Here is a 26,134-nt window from a genome sequence, read left to right on the forward strand (position 1 = left end):
CCCAACCATCATAAAAGTTGTTTACCGATGCTCAAACATCATAACAGTAGTTTACCGATGATCAGACCTCATAGAAGTTGTTTACCGATGCTTAAACCTCATAAAAGTTGTTTACCGATGCCCCATCCTCATAAAAGTGTGTTTACCGATGTTCAATCCTCATAAAAGTTGTTTATCGATGCTCAAACATCATAACAGTTGTTTACCGATGCCCCATCCTCATAAAAGTTGTTTACCGATGTTCAATCCTCATAACAGTAGTTTTCCGATGCTCAATTCTCATAACAATAGTTTACCGATGCCCATAACAATAGTTTACCGATGCTCAAACCTCATAACAGTAGTTATCCGATGGTCAAACTTCATAGATCTATTAGCAATGTTATCTTGATAGAAGCTGGATAACTTTTTTTTTAAATTAACAAAAACAGACTCCATTTATATGAAGAGTCAATATGATTAATATTAGCAACTGTTGCTGGTTTCTTCATCTTTTTTGTGCAGATTAATTTAAATTTTAATTTGTGCAATTCATAATTCAAAATTTCTTCAAACAGTTAAGAGTTATTGATGAAAAGAATTGAATAGAAATAATGATCATAAGTCAATTCTTGGATTAAAATTTCATCCGCCACGAGTGCAGTTTTGATATAGTTATTAAATATTGAAATCGTTTTTATGAACAAGAATAGAAGCAAGTCATGTCAAAAGTATATTATTTACCGGAATAAAATGAATAATAAAATCAATACATTACAAAAGGTGTGATTTATAAAAGTCTTCATGCTATAGGAAACAAGTTAATTGTCATTTAAAGAAAAGGTGCTACAAATGAGTTGTTTCAATGTCAACGAATCCATGATTAAAAACGCCATTTGATACTCGTGTAGATAGAAAATGATTGTTTACATTATTGTTAGCACTACATAACAAATCAGATGGAATTCCTTCGTAGATCTGGATGGTGTTTGGTCCTGATGAGACTGCCGATGATCGTCTAGAGTTGAGCGTAGACGTAAGACTTTTTCTTTCAAGTATAGCTGATTGTCGTCGTCGATACAAACTGGTCCTAAGATTTGACAAAACCTAATGAGAAGAAAAGTTTAAACTAGCTGTTTTTGTTTTTATTTCTCATTGAAAAAGTTGTTTTAACAAGAATGTCTATAACAACTTTCTAATTAGCTTTTCAAATTTGATTTTTGGTCAATTATTTTCACTAAACTGTTTTATCTTTAGTTAATGAGAACCACGACGGCTTCTATTAGAAAAGCTGAAGCGGCAAACCCTTGAAGAAAAGCAGATTTAACTACTTGATATAGTTAAGGGTTAATAACGAGGTGTAATCAGATCGTTGTTAAGCAAAGCTAAGAAAAAGGATCTGTATGTTCATCGAATTGACCATTTTGCATCTTTTATGATTGTTAAATACATAGTTTGATTATTATTTTTAAATGTTCCCTTGGTTAATTACAGGATATAAATTTGACCCCATTTTCTATTTTTTTAAATTCCTCATTCTTCGTCTATATTTTGTGATCGATTGATTTAAGGTTGAAAACTACCACTTATATCTAATAGAGAAGTAGTTTTTACATTGAGCGTCAAATCTAAGATAAACTAATGTAATAATTCATACAACATTCTTTCAGTAGGAATAAAAAAGACAATATTATCCCCATTTCTTTTTTGGGAAAAAATGAGTTTTCCAAACAAATGAACGGGAACCATAGTGTCTCTTTTATTGCCTTGATGATTTAAGCATCTTAGTTAAACTACCCACATCGTTACCATTTAGGAGGTGTATTGCACATTTGTATATATACTTCATTTACTCAAGCAATATATATATATATGTCTTGTTTGTTTTTGTTCAATTCACTCGCATCTTTTAAGACTATTGATGACCGAACGATTTTCATATTGTATGGAAACTCGTCTGTTGTTAACGACTGTATGATAATTAACCTCTATAAGCATTTTGGTTCATCACGTCTTCAGGTTTCTGTATCACTGACGATTACTCTGCTCTCATTTCCTCAGTATTTACCTGAATATATCAGCCTTAACTGTACTCAAGCTATTACATAAATTTTATACAATAGCAATTTGGAGTAGTTTGTTTTCCGAAACAACTAGCTCAACTTCATTCAACTCTGATCATCATGGGTATGTGTAAATGTGCCGTTTTCAACTATCCATACACATTGTGTAATCGCCTATACTAATTCAAAAACAACATGCAAACTAATTTGATAGGATTTTTGACAAATATTATTACCCAAATCCGCAAATGACAAAGTACATTAACCATAGTTATTGAATTTGCTGTAATACCTTGTCTAATAGAAGAAAAAAAAAGAAATGGGGTACCAATCTGTGCATGCCTAAATGTGTAATCTGTCTGTTAAAAACGTAGTTTAATTAACAGTAATAAATATAATAAATATAGATTAATAGTTACTGAAACAGTCTTATCGAATCATCGAGCTTGATGGGTTTAGGTCAAATGAAATTGGAATATCTTTTTTTATATTTTACTTACCTCCGAGTTAAAATAGAAGAAAATGAAGGATATTAAAATTGCCTGTAATATAATAAAATAACGTAAAATCCATTTCCTAAAAGAGGTTGTGTAGATCCGATACAACGGCGTTGTGCAAATAAAGGGTCTTGTATTCACATCGAAAACGTCTTCATTTTGTTGTTGATACGAGGTTAGGCTCCCCACAAAACCTGGTTCAATCGACCATTATTTGTCCTGTACCAAGTCAGGAAAATGGTAGTTGTTATCTTATAGTTTTTTTTCTGTGTGTGTTACATTGTCGTTTGTTTTTTTGTTGCTCTTTAGTGTTTCTGTTGTTTCGTTGTTTTCCTTTTAAAGTTAAAGTATTCCCCTCGGTTTTAGTTTGTAACCCGGATTTGTTTTCTCTCAATCGATTTATGACTTTTGAACACCGGTATATTACTGTTGCCTTTATTCATACTTGTAACTACACATGTCAATCATTCATTTGAGGTATCAGTTTGTGCAAAGTTGGCATTTGACGACTCGGTACGATAGTGTATAAACGAAATCGGATTTTGGTAAACTACAGCAGTTAAAACGTCATACTACAATTCTGCATAGGCACTTGACTGACACTATTAGTTACTAGTTATATGTTGGTTTTTTTAAATTGTCATTATTGTTTTGTGCCAATTTAAATATTCAAGCCATTACCAAAAATAATTTTCAGCATATTTTTCATGTTATGGTGTTAAACCACTGTTCAAGGTGGGTTCAGCACTCACAAGCATGTTTAACACCGTCAAATTCTGTATATGTGCCTATTCCAAGTCTTGAGCCTTTAAATCAGTGATTGTTGTTGGTTGCTGTCGGTGGTATCTGTCTTTTGTTTATTACTTTATCGTAAATCAGGTATTTGGGTTTTTTTCTTTAGAATTGCTTCACATTTTCTCTTCTTGTGGCTTTTTATTGTTTGCTATAGCACATCCTAATTTTTACGGTGATGTTATTAACCTAGCACGTAAATTAAGACACGATACAGGTTAACCTATCGATTCTTGAACCAACTTATTCTAAAATGTTGCTTATTCAGGTCTGTAACTAGATCTTTGAATAATGTTTCATCGGTAAACATGTTGATTTTTTTTTAGTATTTAAACCGAAATTAATATTTGTGTGATACATATATGTACAGTCATTCACTGTTTTACAATTTGTCGCTACCTATATTTGGCAATGCACAAGTTCGGTTTTTCTCTGACTGTTAATGATGTCTTTACACTAATGGGTGTTGGAAGTGATATGGTTGATATTCTAGTCAGTCTTATTCACAAGATTTCTTATTAGTTCTTATTGGCATTGCACTTGCTTTCAGTAACTCATCTTCACTAGCCACGGGTTACGATCCACTTCCCTCCTCTCCATCCTTGGAAGATTGAGATAGAATTTCAGAGACACAAGGTAATGATTTTCATTGGTTGCAGTCGAAACCCACTGCATCCAATAAAATAATGCCTATAACATGAACACGTGTACATGTAGAAAGTGTATGTAAACAATTGCCACGTGCTTATTGTGCAACAAGTCTTTACATCCCTAAACATACGACTATATTTAGTGACAATTTGAATGTTTTTAATCGATTAATAGAAGTTCCTATGTATGTTTCTTGCAAAAATGCATGAATGTCAACGTATGTTTTTGTTTCCTGCTTTACCAAGTGTGTAGAATCTAGACGCTACCGTGTTTTACCTCCAAATTGAAGAGTTCAAGAGCTACCAATGGTCAAGAATAATGTATTCGGAATGGGCGTGACTTTAATCTACCGATAGATGGCGCAACATTGTTATTTTTTGTGTGCCTTGATTCGATCTGATGAAGGTAACTCTTTTCAGCTGATTTTTATAGTTTGTTCGTATGATGTACTGTTACACACTGATATATTTCCTCTTTTGATACGTATTTAGTAAGAGACAAATATTATGTGCTTCGCTAACTATAATGTAATAATTTTATCGTTTTCTTATTTCTGAACTATCATGCCGAACAAACGACACTAAAGAAAAGAAAAAATACTTCAAAATCCCAAGTTGTGTCATTTGGTCTCTTGTGGAGAGATGTCACATTGGCAATCATTCTACATCTTCTTTTTTGTGGCCCCGCAACGAAGTTGTCGGTGCCATATAGTTTTACCCTTGTCCATCATTCAGTCATTCCGTAATTCCGTCATTCCGCAACAAACCATTATACGGAGGTTTTTTTCTAAACGCCTTCAGACATTGGGCTGATTTTTGTTATGTGAGTTAACCATGATTAGTTACAGATCATGTTTTAGTTTCGTTCCGCTCCGCTAATTTTTGCCGAAATTACCGGCTCTGGACTTTGATAAATTGTTGAAAATCACAGTTATACGATTTTTTTCTAAACGCTTTCAGATTGGGCTGGTTTTTTGGTCTGTGAGTTTCTCATGATGAGTTACAGATCAAGTTTGACTTTCGTTCGACTCAGGGTTTTTTTGCTGTAATTTCGGGCTTTGGATAAATTTTTGAAAGTCACAGTTATACGGACCTTTTTTCGAAATGCTTTCAGATATTTCGCTGATTTTTGGTATGTGAGCTTACCATGATGAGTTACAGACCAATTTTAAGTTTCTTTCTGCTCCACTAATTTTTGCCAAAATTAAAGGTTTACAAAATTGTTGAAAATGACAGTTATACAAACATTTTTCTATACGCCTCCAGATTTTGAGCTGATGTTTGATATGTTAGACTACCGTCATGTTTGTTTCCACATGTGTTATTGAAGTTGCAGATTTTTTAAGACGGGACCATTCGTGTCGCTTTGGCACATCTAGTTATATATACGTACCTGTGAATTATAAATAACTGCTGCTGTCATTGTCATTGCGTAGTACCCATCGTCACCAGGACGAGGTCTGTAAATAGTGAAGAACTGGTGAACTCCCAAGAGCGGTATCAGTATAAGTGTTGCCTTCACAGCTTTTCTGAAACGATTGTTTGGATAAATAAATGATATTTAAGTAAAGCTGAATTCATATGTTAAAGTTTGTATCAATATTCGACTTATACTTTTTATAAAGACTGTAAGTTACCATTCGAAAGCTCATTATTCGTCATGATTATAGTTCAACAAGTTTTATTTCTAATCCATCCTCAATCATAGAATCTTACGGGATATACTGCATATTTCTTAAAACGATTCAGTTAATTACTATTAAACTATTCAAGAACTTTTAGATATTTTATTTAGAGTTTTATTATTTAATAGACATAATGTGCAGTATTATTGACATCGTGAACAAACAAGTAAATTTTTCTGCACTATATGAACATATCGACAACTCAGTCATCATTCCATTGCTGATCAAGGCCAAAATAATTAAACCTAACGCTGCATATACACCATACAAGCAGTAAGAGCTATGCATTCTTTATTTCTAACTTTTAATTATTCTCCTGAGTTTTATAACGACAAGTCAATTCGATGAAAGCTGTGCAGAGAACAAAAAAATAACCAGTAAATTGCTATTTCTACATACCTAAATGTACTGATAGGAAAATTGTGATTTCAAACTTACCTGTAAGTTTTAGGTTCATTAGGATGAGAAAGCTGTCGTACCAGTACTCGAAGAATGTTCAAAAGGAAAAACACATTAATCTGCAACGAGTAACTGTAACATATAAATGCTTTAATAATTTAACTTCTTAATTACATTTGCTAAATAAAGCAATCATTATGAAAAGGAAAAGAAGTGGTTTGATTGATTTCAATTTAAGTATGGCTCTTGTGACCATATCCATCTGTTTCACGGAAGAAATGAGTTAGAAGATTAGTTTTACGTATGCTACAATGATCTAAAACTTTGAAATAGTTTGTTACAATAAATAACCATGTGTTTCCGCCACATATTACCTCCTTATTTCCAGTCAAATGAAATCTCTCTTTTTTATTTACTTTCCTTGGTTTTAGATTTAACCTAGCCTAACATAGGTTTCAATCTTCCATATCTTATCATCAATATTTCAGTATAAATGGGACAATTGGCTTCCCCTTTTGAATTGTTTCACATATTGGCAAACTGTGGTCTTACATTAATTTACGGTATGGTCAATATTTTGTGTTCATTGCTGAAGGCCGTAGGGTGACTTACCAGTGTTCACTTACGTGTCATATGGTTTTTTTTAATCATTGTCTCATTGGCAATTATACTGCGTCTCCTTATTTTTATACTTTTATTTGGTGCATATATCCAAATTTGTCGAAAAAATCATTTTGATGGCACTCTTGATGCATGATAAATCAAATTTTGAAAGAAAAAAACGACATCATTAAAATAATATGGTTCTTCAACAACTGCTATAAACAATAATATGAATAAAACGGGGATGTGACAAAACGGCAGATAATCAATAAGTCCAAAATTTTAAAACTAAAGAACAACACAGTTTTCAACAACAATGAAATTTAAATCATATGGTAATCTATAAATCATGCTGTTGAAGACAATTTGAAAAATTATACAAATTCGCAATCAATTTGTGTACAATGATATTTTTATGCTTCTGTTCAAATTACTTACTTTCAACGCATTTATTGAAACAAAGATGTTATCAACATGCATATTTATCAAAACGAAAAGCCGTCCCTTTTTAACAATAGTATTCACAGAATGGAGGTAGTTGAACTTAATCAGCAATTTCAAGGATGTTAAAAAGTTTCATCTTCTCGTATTATTTTCAAAAAGCAAATTGTGTATACACAAAAACTAAATCCTAAAACAAAATCCTCAAAGTAATTAGATATTTTGTTTATTGAACTCAACATATTCACTCTTCCACATGGAGACTAAGAGCAATTTAGAGCTAAGTCGTATTAGGAACCCTTGCTAACTATTGAAGCCCTTTACACGTTGTTTTCGTTTGGATTGTTGTCTAATTTTAAAGTCTGAATATCCCTTATTCCCGTTAATGTAAGCCTTCTTCTGAATTGTGTTAAATTGTAACAAACGTTGTACCTATACATTTTAAAAGTCTTTTTTGAAGATGAATATGGATAGTTCCAATAATATCTCAATTAAAAGTTCGTGTTTGTAAATAATACTCAAAACAACATACAATAATGCACAGTATAGTTGGTGCAAACAGTATCCATTCTAGACCGTGGTACTTGCCAGTTACTGGGTCTATCCAACAATCACTGAAATAATAGCATCATATTAATGATTAGACTTCAGTCACCACTATGTATATCTACTCTGCAATTCAACCGAACACTTTTCCTTTTCCATACGTATTTCACTGCAATGTTTTTGTGACATATAGTTATATTACTGTGAATGTTGAAGTGCTTAAATGGTGTTTCCGTAGTTTAAAGTACAATTGTCGTGCTATGTATGACAATATTTGTTAATTTCTTTGCCAGATAATTTGTAGAACATACCCGGTAACTGTGTTCTTCAGTGGAACTTTTAAATCAGTTCGAGCGGCCATATTGATCTTACAGTGAAGTGAGTGATTTGTTTTAATTTTAAAGGAACCTTTGTGACTTTGAGACAAAATCAAATACTTGTAAAGACGGATGTTTACGTAAACAAGCTTTGTGTATTTTTATTTCGTTTGATTAACGTAAACCCCAACCCCATATCGCTTTCAATGCAATCATACAAATTAATTATAATAACCCTATGAGATATTTCATTAAAGTAAAATAACAACAACAACAAAACTTTGAGGAAAATATTGAGGAGATATTTCACAACTTTGATCCTTTACCTGTTATCAAACAAACTAATTCGCAGCACTGTATATATCAAGGCTGTTATCAATGGCATTCCTGAAAAAAGAAAACAAATGCAGATTTAAATATTTTGCAATTGTCGTCGTTCGATTCGTGTTATCTAGACATGTTTTCATTTGCTGCAATGTTCGACAAATCCTTAAGTCAAACAACTTTTCCATTTTCCTTTTTATGCTGACCGTTGGACTTAAGATATTTTATCATTATAACCATAGCCACACCATAAGGCAACCAATCAGTTAAAACAGTATAAATATCAATGAATAATTAAAACAACGCTTTAGTTATTCTAAAACTTTAAATGTTCTGGCATATTAAAGAACGAGGCTGTGTATATATGCACCCAAAATGACACACTGCACTACTTAAACCACAGATTTTGATTGATCCAATTTAGAGCAAACGTTTTCAATTTTCTTATCCAAAATCTTTCCAGAGTGATTCTTTCCTCATTAGACGGAGTTGGTCGATTGCGGTCTGTGTAAGTGTGGTAAGAGGAACTGAAGTATTGAATGAGAGGACGATGCAGTTTACATTAGTTGTCACTATAATGGCATTTAATACGTTTGTAAAATGAATGTTCGGATTCACCAATATACAGTAGTGTATACACTGTATTTGTACTCCGGCAAATATCAATGCAAACTATGGCGTTAACTCAGAGGTGTATTTATATGTGTATCTTATGTGGGGTTCGTGTTTGTTTATTCTTTAGTTTTCTATGGTGTGTTATGTGTACTATTGTTTGTCTGTTTGTCCTTTTCTTTTTTAGCCATGGCGTTGTCAGTTTAAAGTCGATTTATGAGTTTGACTGTCCCTCTGGTATCTTTCGTCCCTCTTTTATCATAATATAGCAATGAAATTCCTGCAAGATTAACCCCATTCTTAAATGTCCTATAAATTTACCCCTTCATGAAATGTACTACAAACTTACCCCATCATGAAATGTACTACAAATTTACCCCATCCTGAAATGTCCTACAAGCTTACCCCATCCTGTGATGTAGTATCCTATTAATCGCTTTGGAGGAACAAAAGCGTTCAATAACAGTCGGTGCAGGTAAAAACCCTCACACAACATCCAATAATAAGTTGTAGATCGAAAATAGTGCTCCGTCATGTTTAATAGTATGCACCCATGCTGCAAAAAAAGTAACACAATTTATAAGTAAATAAAAATGAAATCAAGTTCCTTTTTTCAATGTGATTCAAATATTTATAAGGGATTAATAATTGGTTGTTACGAGAGTTTTCGCATATGGATTTAAGCATTACCGATAAAGGTACATCCCGAAAAATGCTTCGAACCATTAAATTTATTTCGTGATGTTTTCACTTGTTACATCACTGGGTCGATACCTCTGGTAGTGGACTTTCAGCCCCTGATGTTATCAACAATTCAGTTGTCAGAACGTCGATATAATGGAATAGTATACGACTGACATACACGTGAGAGGTTTAGGTATATTTAAAATCAGGTTTCATCCACCGTTTTCTACATGGGAAAATGCCTGTACCAAGTCAGGAATATGACAGTTGTTGTCCATTTGTTTGATGTGTCGGTGCTTTTGATTTTGCCGTTTGATTAGGGACTTTCCAATTTAAATTTTCCTCGGAGTTCAGTAAATAAAAAATAAGGTTTCAACTCCACTAGGCAAAGTTAGACTTTTCCTTTTTTTTGTCTTTTTAAGTCATGTAGCTGTTTGAACCGTTTCGGCTATTATACATCCTTTGCTTTCAAATATTCAGTTTGAGCGTTCCTGATGAAGGTAAATCAAGAAAAGCGTATCGTATGCCTGAAATTTATAACGTGTTGTTTTTATTGTACAATTTATATACCTCATCAGAGGGGGAAACAACAATAGGATGCTGATAAAATGAAAGATAAGTTAATTTCGTACATATTATATACATAATTCTAAAATGTTTTACATCTTTTTATTACCTGATTATATTGTACAATGTCGTCTTGTTGGTTTACAATTTTGTTGTATTTGATCATGACGTCCCAACACATGACAGTTATTCCACACAAAAGTAAAGAAAGGAACAGGTTAATGTGAAGTTTGATTCTGTTTTGACGGCGTAAATTCCTGAAAAATAAAAAAAAACAATGAAAAACCAATATTATTTTTTTTAGTTAAATACTTAAGAATATATTTGAGATCATTGTGGTGATGTCGTAACCATTGAAAAGTCTTTGATTTTTGTTTTCAATGGGTAAAACATTTTTTGTGATAAAATATATTGGTTACTCAATTTTTGGTCATTTGTGTTTATGACTAGAAAAACCGAGAGAAATTATATATTTAGTATAACCCAAGATAAGAGTAAAAGTACACTAACAAAAGTACCGAACTCCAAGAAAAATTCAAATCAGAAGGTCCCTTATCAAATGGCAAAATCAAAATCTCAAATACATCAAACAAATCGAAAACAACTGTCTTATTCTTGACTTGGTATAGACATTTCTCTATGTAGAAAATGGTAAATAAAGACTAGTTGTATAGCTAGCTAAACCTTTTACTTGCATGCCAGTCGCATGTAACATTATATTGGCAACAATTGTGAACAAAACAAAAAAGATATAAAAGGTAAAAAATTTAAAATGTAAAAAATAGGAGTACAGCAGTCATCTTAGATTTGACTCACTAGTAAAACAAAATATGTCAACAAAGAAAAACGAAATTGCAGATAGACAAAGCACATAAACAAACATGAAAAACAGAAACAATTCCCCAGCACAGCATCACATTAGGGGGATGCATAAGTAACGAGATAAGCCAAAAGGATATTACCAAAAATGGACAAATCAGTAAAGGTTGATAATTAAATACAAGAACACTCTATAGCACTAGTTTAAGATGGTAAACATTGATTGATTGTTGGTTGCTTAACGTCCAGTGAAAAAAATATTAAAAATATTTTGATATGAGTGTCACTGAAGAGTCTTATGAAGACGAAACGCGCGTCTGGCCTATTAAATTATAATCCTGGTACCTTTGATAACTATTATGAAATAACATCATCAAAATATCTGAATGTGAAATTAAATGATATAGCTTAATTGATTTTCGTATTTTTGACAAGTGTCCGAAGGAACTCATACTCATGTGAAATTATATAATTAAGAAGAGGTCAACAAGAAGAGGCGTACAGTTCTTTCGCATAGGAATGCCGACAATTTTTTGAAAAAGTTTACATCCAAATTCAACAAATATGTTGTCAATAAAGAAACTCCAGCATTGTGATCACTTGTTGTAACAAGTTTTATCTTTTTGTTCTCTATTAACAAAATATGCCGTATGGTATCCCAAAGTAATCATTTATAGCGTATGTTATCATTTTTATTTTGAAAGGCGTTGAGCCTTATTTCTTTTAGACGACTTTTTTTTTAATTCACATAGGAATGGTGGTAAACAAGGTTGAAAAATCAAAGTTTTGATAATACTAATTGCAAATAAGGATCGAAATTTAAAGTTTTCAGAGATTTTTTATAGTTTGTTTTAGAATCTATATATTATTAATACCACAACTCGAAAGAACAATTTCACAGTATTTCTGAAGCCCTCTTTCATTGTGGACATAATTTTGTTTAATTAGGAGTCCATACTGTTCTGTCTTGTTTTATTTACTTGACATTTCTCCCTGAATTTGTTTTTGTACTATTATGTTCCTTTTGGTCGTTATATTCTTGACGTGGCTTGGTATTTGTAAATCCAGACTTCATTGTGTTTTTGTTGGGGGGTGGGGGTGCCTGGTTAGGTGAGTAAAAAGGTGTGATTCGAACGCATGATCTTTTTATATTGTCGTTTTCATTTTGATTACCCTTGTTTTCATATTTTACTTACTTTGTACTGTATCGAAAAAATGTATATTAGTATGACATAGTTTGAATTTACTGCAGTAACTATTAACTACAAAATATTATTTTATTGGTTTCTTTGCCAGATTTATTTGTTCATTTTGTATGTATTTGTCACTTGTGTTGTATATACATGTTAACACAGTTTTGGCTGCTGGATCCCAATCATTGTCACATTCACCACTACTTTTTAACTATTAAATTTTGAATAAAAGTTAACTCATGTAAATTTTGTTACCTGTAAAGTACGAAAACGATTATTGCAGGAATCAGCAAAGAAATTCCAAAGGCGTTGATAGAAAGGCTCACTATTGTTGAAATCTTATGGAACTGAAATATTAAAAAAATATTTTTAAGTACGCTAAAATCTCCGAGCATTTCAACATCAACTCAGTAATAATCCCGTGGATAGTGCGTGGTTTGAAATATTCTTTGTTGAGGTGCAGCTCTTGATTTTGATATTCCTCAATGTTTTATGCATATTGGTTACCAAAAGTTTAAGTTCGAGGAAAGATGGCGATAGATATCCAAATAAAACAGTGTAATCGACATCACAAACCTACAGCAAATCTTAAAGTTCGGCAGACTATAAAAGTATATCAATCTGTCTTCGATTTAATGTCGACGTTATCAAAGTTTAGGATACATAAAGATATCTTATTTAATAATATGCATGGTAAGTTGCAACAACGTGTATGCTCAGTTCCTAAACCATGCCAACTCTCTTTGACTGGGATAGAGCCAACATCAAGGAAGCCTCTTCCCGATTTAAAACGCTCTAACATGTCCAAAAAATTTAATATTCAAAATGGATTTACTTATTTTGAACATTGGTAAATTTCTCTTCACTGAGCATATGATTTTTTTCCTTTTTTTTGGGGTGGATTTCATGATGTGCAACGTATAGTTTTCTGTATAAGATTTTTTGGGCTTTTCGTCATTTAATTTTTTGCCATATTGTTATTTGTTTCTGTGACTTACTATAGATCGAAAGATTAACTGTCTTCCTTTCTTTAAACTCGCATTAAGATTTGCATTGAACATAGAATATCCATGCAGTTTGTTAAAAAGAATATTGAATTTTACCTTCAGACGTTGTAAAGCATCTTTCGAGAGGCATTTAGAATAATCTGTTCTTTCTTGGAGAGTCTCTGGGTCAACCCACCACGTACCATTCCCAGTACAAATTTTAGTTGCATTTTCTATTGTAAAATTAAATTGCAAGAGTTATTGTTCTATTTCCAACAGGCAGACTTATTGTTGTCATTTAGGTGGTCGTTAAATATTGCTAGCTTGGGTCTTATATTAAAGATTGTGACAAAGTGATAACTGTTGTACCCCTATTTTGACAATTTTACCTAATATTTCTGCTTTGTTCACGCATTGTTGTAAATATAATGAAATTTGATGCGACTGTCATACAAGTGAACGGTTTAGCGCTATAAAACCAGGTTCAATCCCCCATTTTCTACATTTGAAAATGCCTGTATCAAGTTAGGAATATGACAGTTGTTGTTCATTCGTGTGATGTGTTTTATCATTTCATTTTGCCATTTAATAGGAACTTAACGTTTTGAATTTCCTCGGAGTTCAGTATTTTTGTAATTTTACTTTTTATGATAAAGAAGAACGCGTATCAACATATCATCGAAAACAAATACAATTCCTATTCAATGGTTATGATACGTACCTCTGTAGTCAGACAAAGACAAAAATCTCGGACATTGGTTGTGCACGGATGTTTTCCTTAAAGTTTTATTCCAACACATCCACCCATCCCAGGTGTGTGGACATGCGTCATCCCTATCTTCAGGCATTTCGTCAATGTCATCACTATATGTTTGTGCATTGCAACAATTTGCTGCATCTTCACAGCACTGATGCCATTGTTTGGATAGCTTCTCTTTTCCAATAGAATTATCAATGTAAATCAAAGAGCTTGCATTGTTTATTGAAGGACAATGACAGTAATTCATGTTATTGTTTTTATTCTTTTCCATTAGACAAACCGTTTTACTATTTGAAGCGCTGCATTGCTTTACTGGGAACAACTTGGGATTTTCTTTTATCAGATAAAAGTAACACATTGCACACGTCGATATCTCAAATTCTGATATCGGCAGTATTATACCATCTCTATCGCGACAGTTTCCCGGTTTTCTCCGTTTTTCTTGGAGAGGACTCACAATTACCTACAAAGATAATTCAATGCCATGATTATTTTTAATGGGGATCATGTACGACCAGCTCCTACAAATTGGTTACCTAAAGTAATTATATCATATCATATCATACAAGCATGAGGGAATGTGGTTTTTATGCCAATAAGACAACTATCCCCCATTGTTCAAACGAAGTGAATATAAGCAACTAAAGGCCACTTTCGGACTTCAATCATGAGGAAACTCATACCGGTCAGTCGACTATAAAAGGACACAACATGACAAATGTGAAATAAGAATATCTTTGATTTATCATAACTTTACATACAAAAGCACAAAATAGTTTTTTCAATATAATAAAATTAGACTGAAAGAATATAGCCTACATTCAATATTTAGTAGAACATTTTTCGTTGCCGGTAAATCTTTTTAAAAATATGTAATAGGCATTCCTTTTTTTTTTTTTTTTTATTAATTCCGTTAACTTTCATTTGATATCATGGTCCTTGTTTGATATAACTAGAAAATTGCTGGAAACATCGGTATCGTTGAATCAGATCCTCAGTATGGCACAAAGAATCTCAACTTTTAATTGAACTGTTTATTAAAATTTTGAACCAGTGAATTAGGAACGTCCTTAAATCCACCTGGAGCTGTATTTGTGTTGGACTAGCTAGTTTTGCAATCATTACATAATGACATACGAAGATAAAATGAACAATAGGAATTGACAACGCTTACATATAATGTTGTTTAAAATATAGTTTTCTTACTTACTACGTATTCCAGAATAATTATCAAAGTCACTACCACTATCATTCTTTCTACGAAGACTATCTGAATAAAAATTGTATTGTATTTAAAATATTTAAGGAAAGCGCCTTTACGTCAATTATCTTAATTTAAAAGTAAAATAATAAAAATACCGAACTCCGTAAAATCTAAACGGAAAGTATATAAGCAAATGGCAAAAATCAAAATCTCAAACACATCAAATGAATGAATATCATATGCGCTGGATAAAAGCTTAAATGTTTCCCAGGATTTCCTTTTAGAAAATCGAGATGTGATTTTAGAGTAAAACTATACTAAACATTGAAGAGATTTTGACATCTTTTATTTTATGTCGCCTTAAACACACATATGAGATTTTTTTTATATATGCGACAAATTTAAGAAATAAATAAAGTTGAACAACTTTGCACTTAAGAAGTACATTTTTTTTATTATGGTAGTTAGATGTCGAGTATTTTTTTATTTTATAATTATTTAATTTATTCGTGCATTTGATAATTATCATTATAATTATTATTATTAAGTCAATAGTTCCGTCGTAATAACAAATCACTTACCGTGTATAACAGATATTTTTGTATGTTTCATTAATGTTATCTGCAACGTATTCATACATAACATTTTGTTACTCAATTCAAAAGTGATTTGTTAACTTTGTTAATGTTGCTATTTATGGCTGCGCCACGTAGAGTCTTAATTAGATTTTGCTATCGTTCACCTGTCAGGTATGAATGATCAAAGTTTTTGATCTACCTTTGGAATTGCACCTTTACTTTATAAAGAAGGTTAAGGACTGGAAAGTCTATTGGTCATTTCATGTGATAAAATATCAGGCTATCAACAGACTTTTATTTATAATATATCCGGTAGTTACTTCAATTCAATACAACTTTCTATATAAGGAATTTTAATCTTAATTTAGAATTAAGATTGTCGTTCGAATACTTACAGGCACCGAGACTTATATAACATATATAAAGACATGTCATATGAATAGCTTGTAGTGCACAAACATTTTAAATCTAATGTAACGGTATTATCTAAAGGATATTCTTGGCAAACAATTTACTGAATAACTTTATCATATTGTCAAATCATTGTTGTTGGTGATCTGTCGGGGAAAAGTTTGTATTTGTAAGTATACATGCATTTGTCATAGAACTCGAAAAGTGTCTTTATTGGATCGTATTATTTTTGTGTTAATCGGTCTAATTTTTTTTCGAGTACAGACTTTTTTTTCAATATAAAAAAGAAGATGTGGTATGATTGCCAATGAGACAACTATCCACAAAAGACCAAAATAACACAGACATTAACAACTTTAGGTCACCGTACGGCCTTCAACAATGAGCAAAGCCCATACCGCATAGTCAGCTATAAAAGGCCCCGATAAGACAATGTAAAACAATTCCAACGAGAAAACTAACGGCCTTATTTATGTAAAAAAAAGAAATTAAAAAAATAATGAACGAAAAGCAAATAGGTAACACATAAACAAACGACAATCACTGAATTACAGGCTCCTGACTTGGGACAGGCACATACATAAATAATGTGGCGGGGTTAAACATGTTAGCGAGATCCCAACCCTCCCCTAACCTGGGACAGTGGTATAACGTACAACATAAGAACGAACTATAAAAATCAGTTGAAAAAGGCTTAACTCATCAGATGGACAAAAATACAAGTGGACGTGGCCCGGTACTTATACATCCCGACACAAAAAGACACAATGAACAGATCTGAGAGTACACGCAGTTATCTGACAGCTAGTTCAAAGCCACTAACAACTAATAAAAAAATCATGTATCTAGGACTAAACTATCAATCCGTACACATCCAACATCCAATGGATTTAGTGTAAAGTATAGTTTTGAAATGAAATGACTGTCACTTTATTTGAACCATGGAAGTAATATTGACTTCCATGTTTGAACTCAAGACAAATAGCTCTGCATGGTTAATATTGCAGAATTTTAAATAGAGAGCAGTGGAGAAATGCATCAGTGGTTTTTCTCCTTCAAATTTTATGAAATGCTTAAGCACTCTTCAAACAGGTCATATATATAGAACTAGAATTTTACGACACTAAATATTTGATAGTTCATTAAAACATTTCATCTTTTAAAAAAATGATCTATTTTACTTTTTAATAAAAAAAATCCTAGATATAATGATAATCAGTATCAAAATTGTTTGGCGGAATACACTACATATCAAACTTATAACTTTGTGCGAGACGAAAAACACATTTCATAATTGGATGTCTCCAAATTAAGAAGATTTGTTTAAAATCATAAAATACTGAATAATTATGCACAACATGAATTTTTGCAATACCTACTATAGTAAAGCTCGATGTAAAAAGCTGCAATACCCACTATAGTAAAGCTCGATGTAAAAAGCTGGGCAAATAATAAAATCAGAAAGAGTATTAACAGAACAGCCAAACCAGGCTATTTTTGACATTTTGACGAAAATACATGTAGCAAAAAGTAAAATCACAAAAATACTGAACTCCAAGGAAAATTCAAAAAGGAAAGTCCCCAATCAAATGGCAAAATCAAAAGTTCAAACACATCAAACGAAAGGATAACAACTGTCATATTCCTGACTTGGTACAGGCATTTTCTAATGTAGAAAATGGTGGATTGAACCTGGTTTTAAGCTAGCTAAACCTCTCACTTGTATGACAGTCGCATCAAATTCCATTATATTGTCACCGATGCGTGAACAAAACAAACAGACACAATTTGTAAAAATGTCAAAATAAGGGTACAGTAGTCAACATGGGTTATCATCTTAATCACTATAAAAACAACAAATGTAACGAAGAAGCACAAAAAGGCATACATCAAATTTAACATCCTCATTTTGATTATATTATACGATTTTATTTATCTATGTAAAATGCACCCATCAAGGATGAAGGGTTATAAGTACTGGTTTAAAATTGCGCGTTTGAAATTCGCACAGGTAGACATGAAATAATTTTGTCGTTCGAAGTATGACGGGATACATAAATATAGTCACGTAAAATAGATATAACAAAAACTGACTTAGCAAGATCTTAGTTGCTCTAAAAGCTTGAAAAACAATTGCAATGTGAAGTTTGACCACTATGCAGATTTCAAACGTGTACTTATGTCAACTAAGACCTTGATATATAGAGAGAATTAGTCTATAATATCGAGTGCTGGTCGTTTGATGTTATTTTGATTTTAACTTGCAGTCTCGTTAACGTATGTATAACGAAAATCTCCATTAATTTTTGCTTTAATAACTGTTTTAATAGCACGTCTGGCGTATATACAAAATTTAATCCTGATATCTATGATGAGTTTATTAATAATGTACAATATACAAAGTTAAACTTTAACTGATGTGTCTGAACGTCAGTTCTTGTTTATTCAAGCACATAGCTTTCTGTGGCTAAGTTTCATCATGCCTTAACCAGTCCTGCTTTTATCTTGACCGTGGTGCAACTATGGATGTGCACATCAATATTTTCTAAACTTTAATTTCTGCGGTCATTGACTCTTAGTGTGAGTAAAGATGTAAATGGGATAGATTTTTGGACACCGATTAATTGTGACGTCATTTCAGTTCTTTGTAAGTATTAAAATACTGTTTCATTAAGCCTATTGATGGAATGTAATTACTAACATTTTCCTGTTATGCATTCTGCATGAATAAATCATATGCATGGAACAAAAAGAACATTTTACTGGTGATTTAACAAAATCTAGAAAGAAACCGTAATATAATTATCAAAATACCAACGAATTTTTAAGTGGTTGTTTTTTATTCACAAAGTAGATGAACTAGAGACTGAACAGTAACCTCAGAAGTATGGCGATACTAAGGTTAACTTTACTGGTTTTTAGTGTTAATTTAATAATTAACATGGGACAGTCAAAGAAAATACATCTACCTGCCCGTAAGACACATCATGGTTTTGGATTTGACTATGTTAAAGACGGTATCATGGGTAAATATTCTTTTATGATAGTTTTTGACAATTTTTTGTTATTCATATATCGAAATAGCATTGTACAGGAGGTTGCAGTCATGTTATTGACAGCTTTATAGGCGCACATGCAGAATAGCTAAAACAAAATTTTAACTCTATCGTGAACGAACATAGAAAAAAAAATTCTAGATATTTATGCATTTAGTTATGTTGAATTGTGATTTCATGCAAAACAAATGGCACTATCTGAACTATTTTATTTTATTCCAACTTTTGAAACGGAAGTTGTAATTGGTACGTATAACCGATTGCTAAAAAATGTTACCACTTTTTCTTTGTTAAAAAAAATTCATTGTGGTGTGGATAGCGTAATATGTCAACAACACATGATGGGAAACTAACCTATAAATGATCAGCAATTACTAGAGCTTTCTGCCAAATGGTGTCAGAGGAGTTACAATATGTTAGATCATGAAAAACATGTACTTTTAACATGTCCATCATATGTAGATCTAAAGTATGCTCTGTTAATCTATATAAGTTGTATTTCAAAAATGAATTTTTATAAACTATCTAATGAAGAAAACATTTATTTATCTAGATTACTGAATTCTAAGAAACATTATACCTTTTTCAAGGTTGCACCATAAAGCTAATTTAGTGATTATGATTTAATTAAGGCAATTTTGTATTTTTACATTACAGGTCCTCAAAATATCTATTTATCTATTTATTTATCTATTTGATTATATTAATTCTAATATTGTTTTCAAAACCATGACAACAAGGAGTACCAATATTCGCTTTTTATTATATAGATATGCATTTATGTAGTCTTTCATAATTCCTTTAAGAATGTTTGTTGTATTTGGTAAGACTTTAACAAACTATTGATACTGCAACTGCATTCACAAAGTGGTTTTGTAATAAAAAAAAAAGTTCCGTAAATCGTACACTTCACATGATGGTTAACAATCCTGCCAAATGTTGCAGTGAACTTTCTGTACAACGGTCTCAGATCTATAGGGTTTACGTTCACAAAGTGTAACTACTATTGTAGTACTGTGTTAAATATAGTGACAAAAGTGTGCAATGTAAATGTGTAATATTTCGGTCTTCAACAACGAACAATACCCATACCGCACAGTCAGATATAAAATCAAACAAAAACAAAACAGACTGGTATATAACAAAAGAGTTAACAAAAATCAATATTACTGAATTCTAAGAAACATTATACCTTTTTCAAGGTTGCACCATAAAGCTTATTTAGTGATTATGATTTAATTGAGGCAATTTTGTATTTTTAAATTACAGGTCCTCAAAACTGGGGTTTGTTCTGGCCCGATTGTAAAGGTGATAGACAATCTCCTATCAACATAGTAAACCATGATGCACTATATTATCCATTCAAGCTGAATTACCTGATAGAAGGCTGTAATTTTAAAGGAATGTTCAAAAATAACGGTAATCAATACAAAGAGCGACCATAATCCCTTTATTACAAATACGGCATCGAATAACTATGTTACTATGATTTATAACTGATGTTTTCAATAGTCGATATGTTTTGGTTTGTCTTTGATGGAATGCATATGGAACTTGATATATGAACAAAGTATGACAAACAAAACATTTAGCTTTTCAATATGTTACTTATGATTCCGAGAGAGATTAACCTTGAAATGAAGTTAACATCTACTTCTACCTGATGTTTACGTGTTATTGGTGATTTGATCAACCTTTTAGTGATAATCCGATTTTAATAAGGCATTATTTAGATGCTGCTCTTCAACATGTTGTTCTACAGTTTAATATGCATTAATGATTTTGTAAACATTATCAATACACAGGCATACACGAATTAAAGCATAATCATTTCTACATCAAAACACAAAACAAAGGCTTCAATTGAAAAGTTAATTTCGGTATTAATATCGTTGAATGTGTTTGTCAACGAAGACGTTGTTATTCTAGATGTATTTTTATATTCTTACAGGACATTCTCCGACATTCACATTAAATGACAAAGGTACACAAATTTCTGGGATCCCAAGATTCTCCACTGACATTTTCGAATTGTATAATTTCCATTTTCATTTTGGACACAGCGAGAATGATGGTTCCGAACATTCAGTTGATGGTAAAAAGTATGCCGGAGAGGTATATAATGATCCCTCATTTTGTTTATGTTGAAATGTCAACTACTTATAAATGCATTAATAAAGCTCATTATTACTTTTCATTTTTAAAAGTAAAATACATACACGTATTATAAAAAGGAGCACGGAGCAGGTACACTGGACTCCACCTTAATTGTTTAGGATTATCAGTTTTACTACTGGTTCTCTACTGACACTCCAACTTCCTATCAACAAAAATTGATCGCCAAGAAATAGCACAATAATATTGAAAGTTGCGTTAAACACCAACCAATCAATTAATCATTCAATCAAATGAAAGAAAAATCGAGATTTTCAATTTATCAACAGAGATATCATCCTTGGTAATTTTAACAGGTTACTAGCGAATTATAATTGACCGGTCTAAAATATATTGATTCACATGATTTACATGGTATGTTATATTTCATACATTTCCATCTACAGATGCACATGGTACATTATAACACAAAATATGACACATTTAGCAAGGCAGTTAATAAGGATGATGGGCTCGTGGTTCTTGGCATATTTCTAGAGGTAAATATTTTTTAATAATTTAATTTTTGATGTAACACGTCTTTTGATTTGCTGACAGTGTTTTGTCTATCAGCTCATAGACATAATTTTGTCGTATGACCGTGACGTCATCAACGCTTTTTCTTGATTTACTCCGGCTTTAAATGGAATTAAGAATTAAATTATAAGGAATGACTGTAATATTTTTTCTTTCTATTCGAAATAACATTCAAAAATGTGTTACACACTTTAAAATAACCCGCGACGTAAGTCATTCAGTGTGCACCACATTTTAAATGCTATTTCTCCATAGACAGAAAAGATATTACAGTCTTTCCTTAAATAGAAGTGTACAAATTTTTTAAATTTGTATGTAGGTATGGTATTTGCAGATATTAATAGACATGCATACATTCGAATACCATTTTTAATTAATCGACGAAAATTGGTCCAAGAAAAACAAATGAATACACAGTACCTTAAATATATAATTTGAAACATCCCAGTCTATCAAAATATTCTGAAATGTTGAAATGACAGAATTGGTTTTAAATTCTAGTCGATTATTGCTCAGATACTCCAATTTATCAGCATTAAAAATTATTAAAAGTTAATGCTTACTTTGGTTTTTGTGCCAATTCACATCCTGTAAAATTTAGGAATATTGTAAAAGATCTTACTTTGAAATAACCTCTTCAAAAGCTGAATATGTGAATTTTTTTACTTTTTTGAAGGATTTGAACCAAAAATTCAATGCTTTTGACAAATTTATCAGCCATTATGGACACAAACTGAAATACATTCAAGGTAGGTCTTTCGATGTTTTATGAAAAAAAAAGATAAAACGCTGTTATGGATATGGTATCAAGTAAAAATCCATTTGGACAAAATACATTGATATCATGATAAGGACATGTATATGTGATATAAATATACAGTCTCTTCTGTGTACTAAACTGACACATTGAGTCTGATTTCTAACTTGCCTGTTCATAAGGTAATAAGCCGCAAGAAATATTGAGACTGGGCATCTTATGAATCCGGAAAAAAATAGTAGTTGTCTTCTTCCTTAATGTCAAGAGACTGTCAAGGCGAAGCAGCAATTATCAATGTTAAGTCGTTTTCTTGATCCGGTTTTATATCAAACACAGTCACTTCCTTTTGTAATCACTGCGAATAATCTACCACGAGAACATTGCCAAGTTTTATAAAAGTTGTGAATAAATTAAATCCAAACATAATAAAAAAAATAGTATCTGCTTTCAGGACATATGCTTGCTGAAAAAGGTGCCTATATAAGAACATAAACACGTTTTAAAAGAACTTAAAAAATTTCGTTTACATTGATACATATAGAACAACAACAATGATAAAAATAATATTGATTGTGATTTTATTTTTTTTTTCAGTAAAGAAAATATTTACATGATATGAACAATATGTTCTGGTTAATAAAATAATTTTCACAAAAAAATAAAAACATCTGCTTATTATACATTAGATTAACTACCTGACACTTTAAAATATAAGACTGTAATTCTTTTGTCAAAAGTATCTTTTTTTCTTTTTAGGGCATGTGAAAACTAAATTTAATCCTTTTACTCTTCTACCGAAGAAAGATGATTCTTACTTTTACAAAGGATCCCTCACAACTCCCGGCTGTTTCCAGAGTGTGAATTGGGTAGTCTTCAAGCATCCGGTTCACATCAGTAATAAAACGGTAAGAACCTCCATTTATCATAATAATTATTGTCTTATTTTACAAAATATGTATACTCAATTCTTAAAATTGGCATATTACAACCGATTTCCTCTCTCTTTCAATCTGTCTGTCCGTCAATTCGTTTGTTTATATTTCTTTGTATTATACTCTGCTTCTGTTGCATCATTATCGGTTTCCGTATCGATGAATGCTTTGTTCTATGTTCCATTGGACTTTATAATTTTACATATCACTCAGCTTCTGTATTCAGCTAATACTAACCACTGCCCTTTCCTCGATCTTGATATCTATATCACTAACGGAAAGCTGAATACTAAAATTTATGATAAAAGAGATGATTTTTCATTTCCTATCGTTAATTATCCATTTTTAGATGGTGACGTTCCCTTGTCACCATCTTACGGTGTTTATATATCTCAACTTGTACGATTCGCTCGTGTATGTAACAATGTTTTAGATTTTAACGAGAGAAATTTATGTATTACTGAACAATTATTACACCAGGGTTTTCGTTATCACAAACTAGTCAAAACATTTACTAAATTTTATCATCGGTATAAGGACATCATTCGTAAATATAGCTCAACATGCAGACTTCTTATACGTTCAGGTATTTCACATCCAATTTTTTATGGAAATATTCTTTATAAAGCACAAAGATGTCAGCATTCACCTCATAAACTAACAAAACCTTTGAATAGACTTATCAAGAAGGGATATAGTTACGATACTGTTGTCAGGTCATTAAAGATTGCATATTTTGGCGTAAATATTGATTCACTTATAGGGTCTTTGCATCGGAACTAAACACATTTATTCAAAAAAGCAGTTGTTGGCATGACACGGGTTATGTTCTTCTCATATATGTTATGATGGTATGATACTAAACCCCTCAGACTCGGACGTCTCTTGGACATTTTAATGTGCGTATTGTTATGCATTTACTTTTCTACATTGGCTAGAGGTATAGGGGGAGGGTTGAGATCTCACAAACATGTTTAACCCCGCCGCATTTTTGCGCCTGTCCCATGTCAGGAGCCTCTGGCCTTTGTTAGTCTTGTATTATTTTAATTTTAGTTTCTTGTGTACAATTTGGAAATTAGTATGGCGTTCATTGTCACTGAATTAGTATATATTTGTTTAGGGGCCAGCTGAAGGACGCCTCCGGGTGCTGGAATTTCTCGCTACATTGAAGACCTGTTGGTGACCTTCTGCTGTTGTTTTTTTTCTATGGTCGGGTTGTTGTCTCTTTGGCACATTCCACATTTCCATTCTCAATTTTACAATAATGAGTTGTTTAGTGAAAGTGCTTTCAAATCTAGTCACTTTCTCTTCTTCTAGTATCAGTAATCCTTAAAAGTTACTGAATATGATTGCGAAGTATATCATTAGCCTTGTATATGCCATCTCCTTTCAACTTGACGATCCTTTGAATTTTTATTCTATCCACTATTCGCTGAATTGTCCGTTACATATTACCATGACTTTTTTTCAAATTTATCAGGAGCATCAAAAAGAGTTATTCTTCTAATAACTAGACGGGACCACTCCTTGTTCATGTCACGAAAGTTGTTGAAATGTCTTGGTCGCGTTTCTATCTAGTCTAGTATAATTTACATTTTACATTTACACATTTCTCCGCTCTATCAGAGACTCTTGTGACTGATATAAAGTCTAGTAACAGCTAAAAGAAAAGCAGATCGCGATTGCTTTCAGTGTATTATTCGCAAGAACCTATTGTTCATGAATTAAGGTTGTTGTGATGTGTATGTCAATAAGACAGCAATAAAAACAATAACAGTTCTACGGCATATATCAGTCTTAAAATCAACAATTAAAAGAAGATACAGAAACATGCAAAATGTTATATGTAGCGCGTTGTGAAGCTTTTATGTAATAAACTAATTGTTCACTCTATCTTATATTTTAAGCTGAAAACATTGCGAGAGATGGAAACGATTTACAATCACGAACAAATCTCTAAGGCAGGAAATTGTAGACCTAAGCAGCCATCTAATGGGAGAGTCGTTCTTCGGAATTGCAAATAAAATCCAGGGATACAGTTGATTATGTTAACTTATTTATTCTTTATTTTCTAAGTGGCTTATTTTCTTCATATTTGTCAGAAATCAAAGCATGATCCGAAAAAGTTTCTTACGATACTAGAGGTTACAAACCTTCTTTAAGGAAAACATATTGAGATTTTACTGAATATATATGCATATAACGGTCGTTTAATAGAAACAAACCGTATGGAAGGTTTATTAATTCAAAACTATTCCTCAGGTATGTAAAATTCAAAACTATTTGAATTCATTGTCGATAAATACATAAAAGGGTATTACGTCAAACAAACTCTTGATGAGATCATTTTACGTGTCTAGGTAAGAAAAAAAGATAAACACTGACTTCCTTTGATATTTTCTCTTTAAAAGTTACATCCTAAAATAAAGGAAATCATGTTCCTTTGTGGAATATGTTCTCGTAGAAATTCGTCAAAATTGAACATTATGTGTGTCATTAGCTCCTTACGTTTCTATATTCAAACATTCCTGGGTTTCAATGTAGCTTATAAACGTATAAAAATTAAACACAATAGTGTTAGAATTTGA

At 31.8% G+C, this 26,134-nt stretch overlaps 2 protein-coding genes across 3 annotated transcripts; one reads left to right on the top strand and one right to left on the bottom strand.

Annotated features, from left to right (window-relative positions):
* Positions 1-763: 763 nt before the first annotated feature.
* Positions 764-15,784, bottom strand: LOC143062456 (calcitonin gene-related peptide type 1 receptor-like). Its single transcript, XM_076234145.1, has 13 exons — positions 15,703-15,784; positions 15,128-15,187; positions 13,879-14,380; positions 13,275-13,390; positions 12,427-12,518; positions 10,269-10,416; positions 9,314-9,464; positions 8,299-8,359; positions 7,642-7,723; positions 6,105-6,184; positions 5,375-5,510; positions 2,543-2,584; positions 764-1,086 (listed from the first exon to the last, which is right to left on the bottom strand). The coding sequence occupies exons 2-13, from the start codon at positions 15,167-15,169 to the stop codon at positions 826-828; spliced, it is 1,713 nt and encodes a 570-aa protein (XP_076090260.1). The 5' UTR covers positions 15,170-15,187; positions 15,703-15,784; the 3' UTR covers positions 764-825.
* A 355-nt stretch (positions 15,785-16,139) lies between these two features.
* Positions 16,140-25,587, top strand: LOC143062457 (carbonic anhydrase 7-like). 2 transcript variants are annotated; one of them, XM_076234148.1, is made up of 8 exons: positions 16,140-16,279; positions 18,965-19,136; positions 20,436-20,585; positions 21,118-21,281; positions 21,728-21,820; positions 22,534-22,606; positions 23,371-23,519; positions 25,454-25,587. In XM_076234148.1, the coding sequence occupies exons 2-8, from the start codon at positions 18,998-19,000 to the stop codon at positions 25,568-25,570; spliced, it is 885 nt and encodes a 294-aa protein (XP_076090263.1). In that variant the 5' UTR covers positions 16,140-16,279; positions 18,965-18,997; the 3' UTR covers positions 25,571-25,587. The 2 variants fall into 2 exon arrangements, with proteins under 2 accessions (XP_076090263.1, XP_076090261.1); XM_076234146.1 differs by having other exon boundaries at positions 16,147-16,279; positions 18,962-19,136.
* Positions 25,588-26,134: the final 547 nt, after the last annotated feature.

Source organism: Mytilus galloprovincialis, chromosome 2 (assembly GCF_965363235.1).
Source record: "Mytilus galloprovincialis chromosome 2, xbMytGall1.hap1.1, whole genome shotgun sequence".
In the NCBI taxonomy this organism is placed as follows: domain Eukaryota; kingdom Metazoa; phylum Mollusca; class Bivalvia; order Mytilida; family Mytilidae; genus Mytilus; species Mytilus galloprovincialis.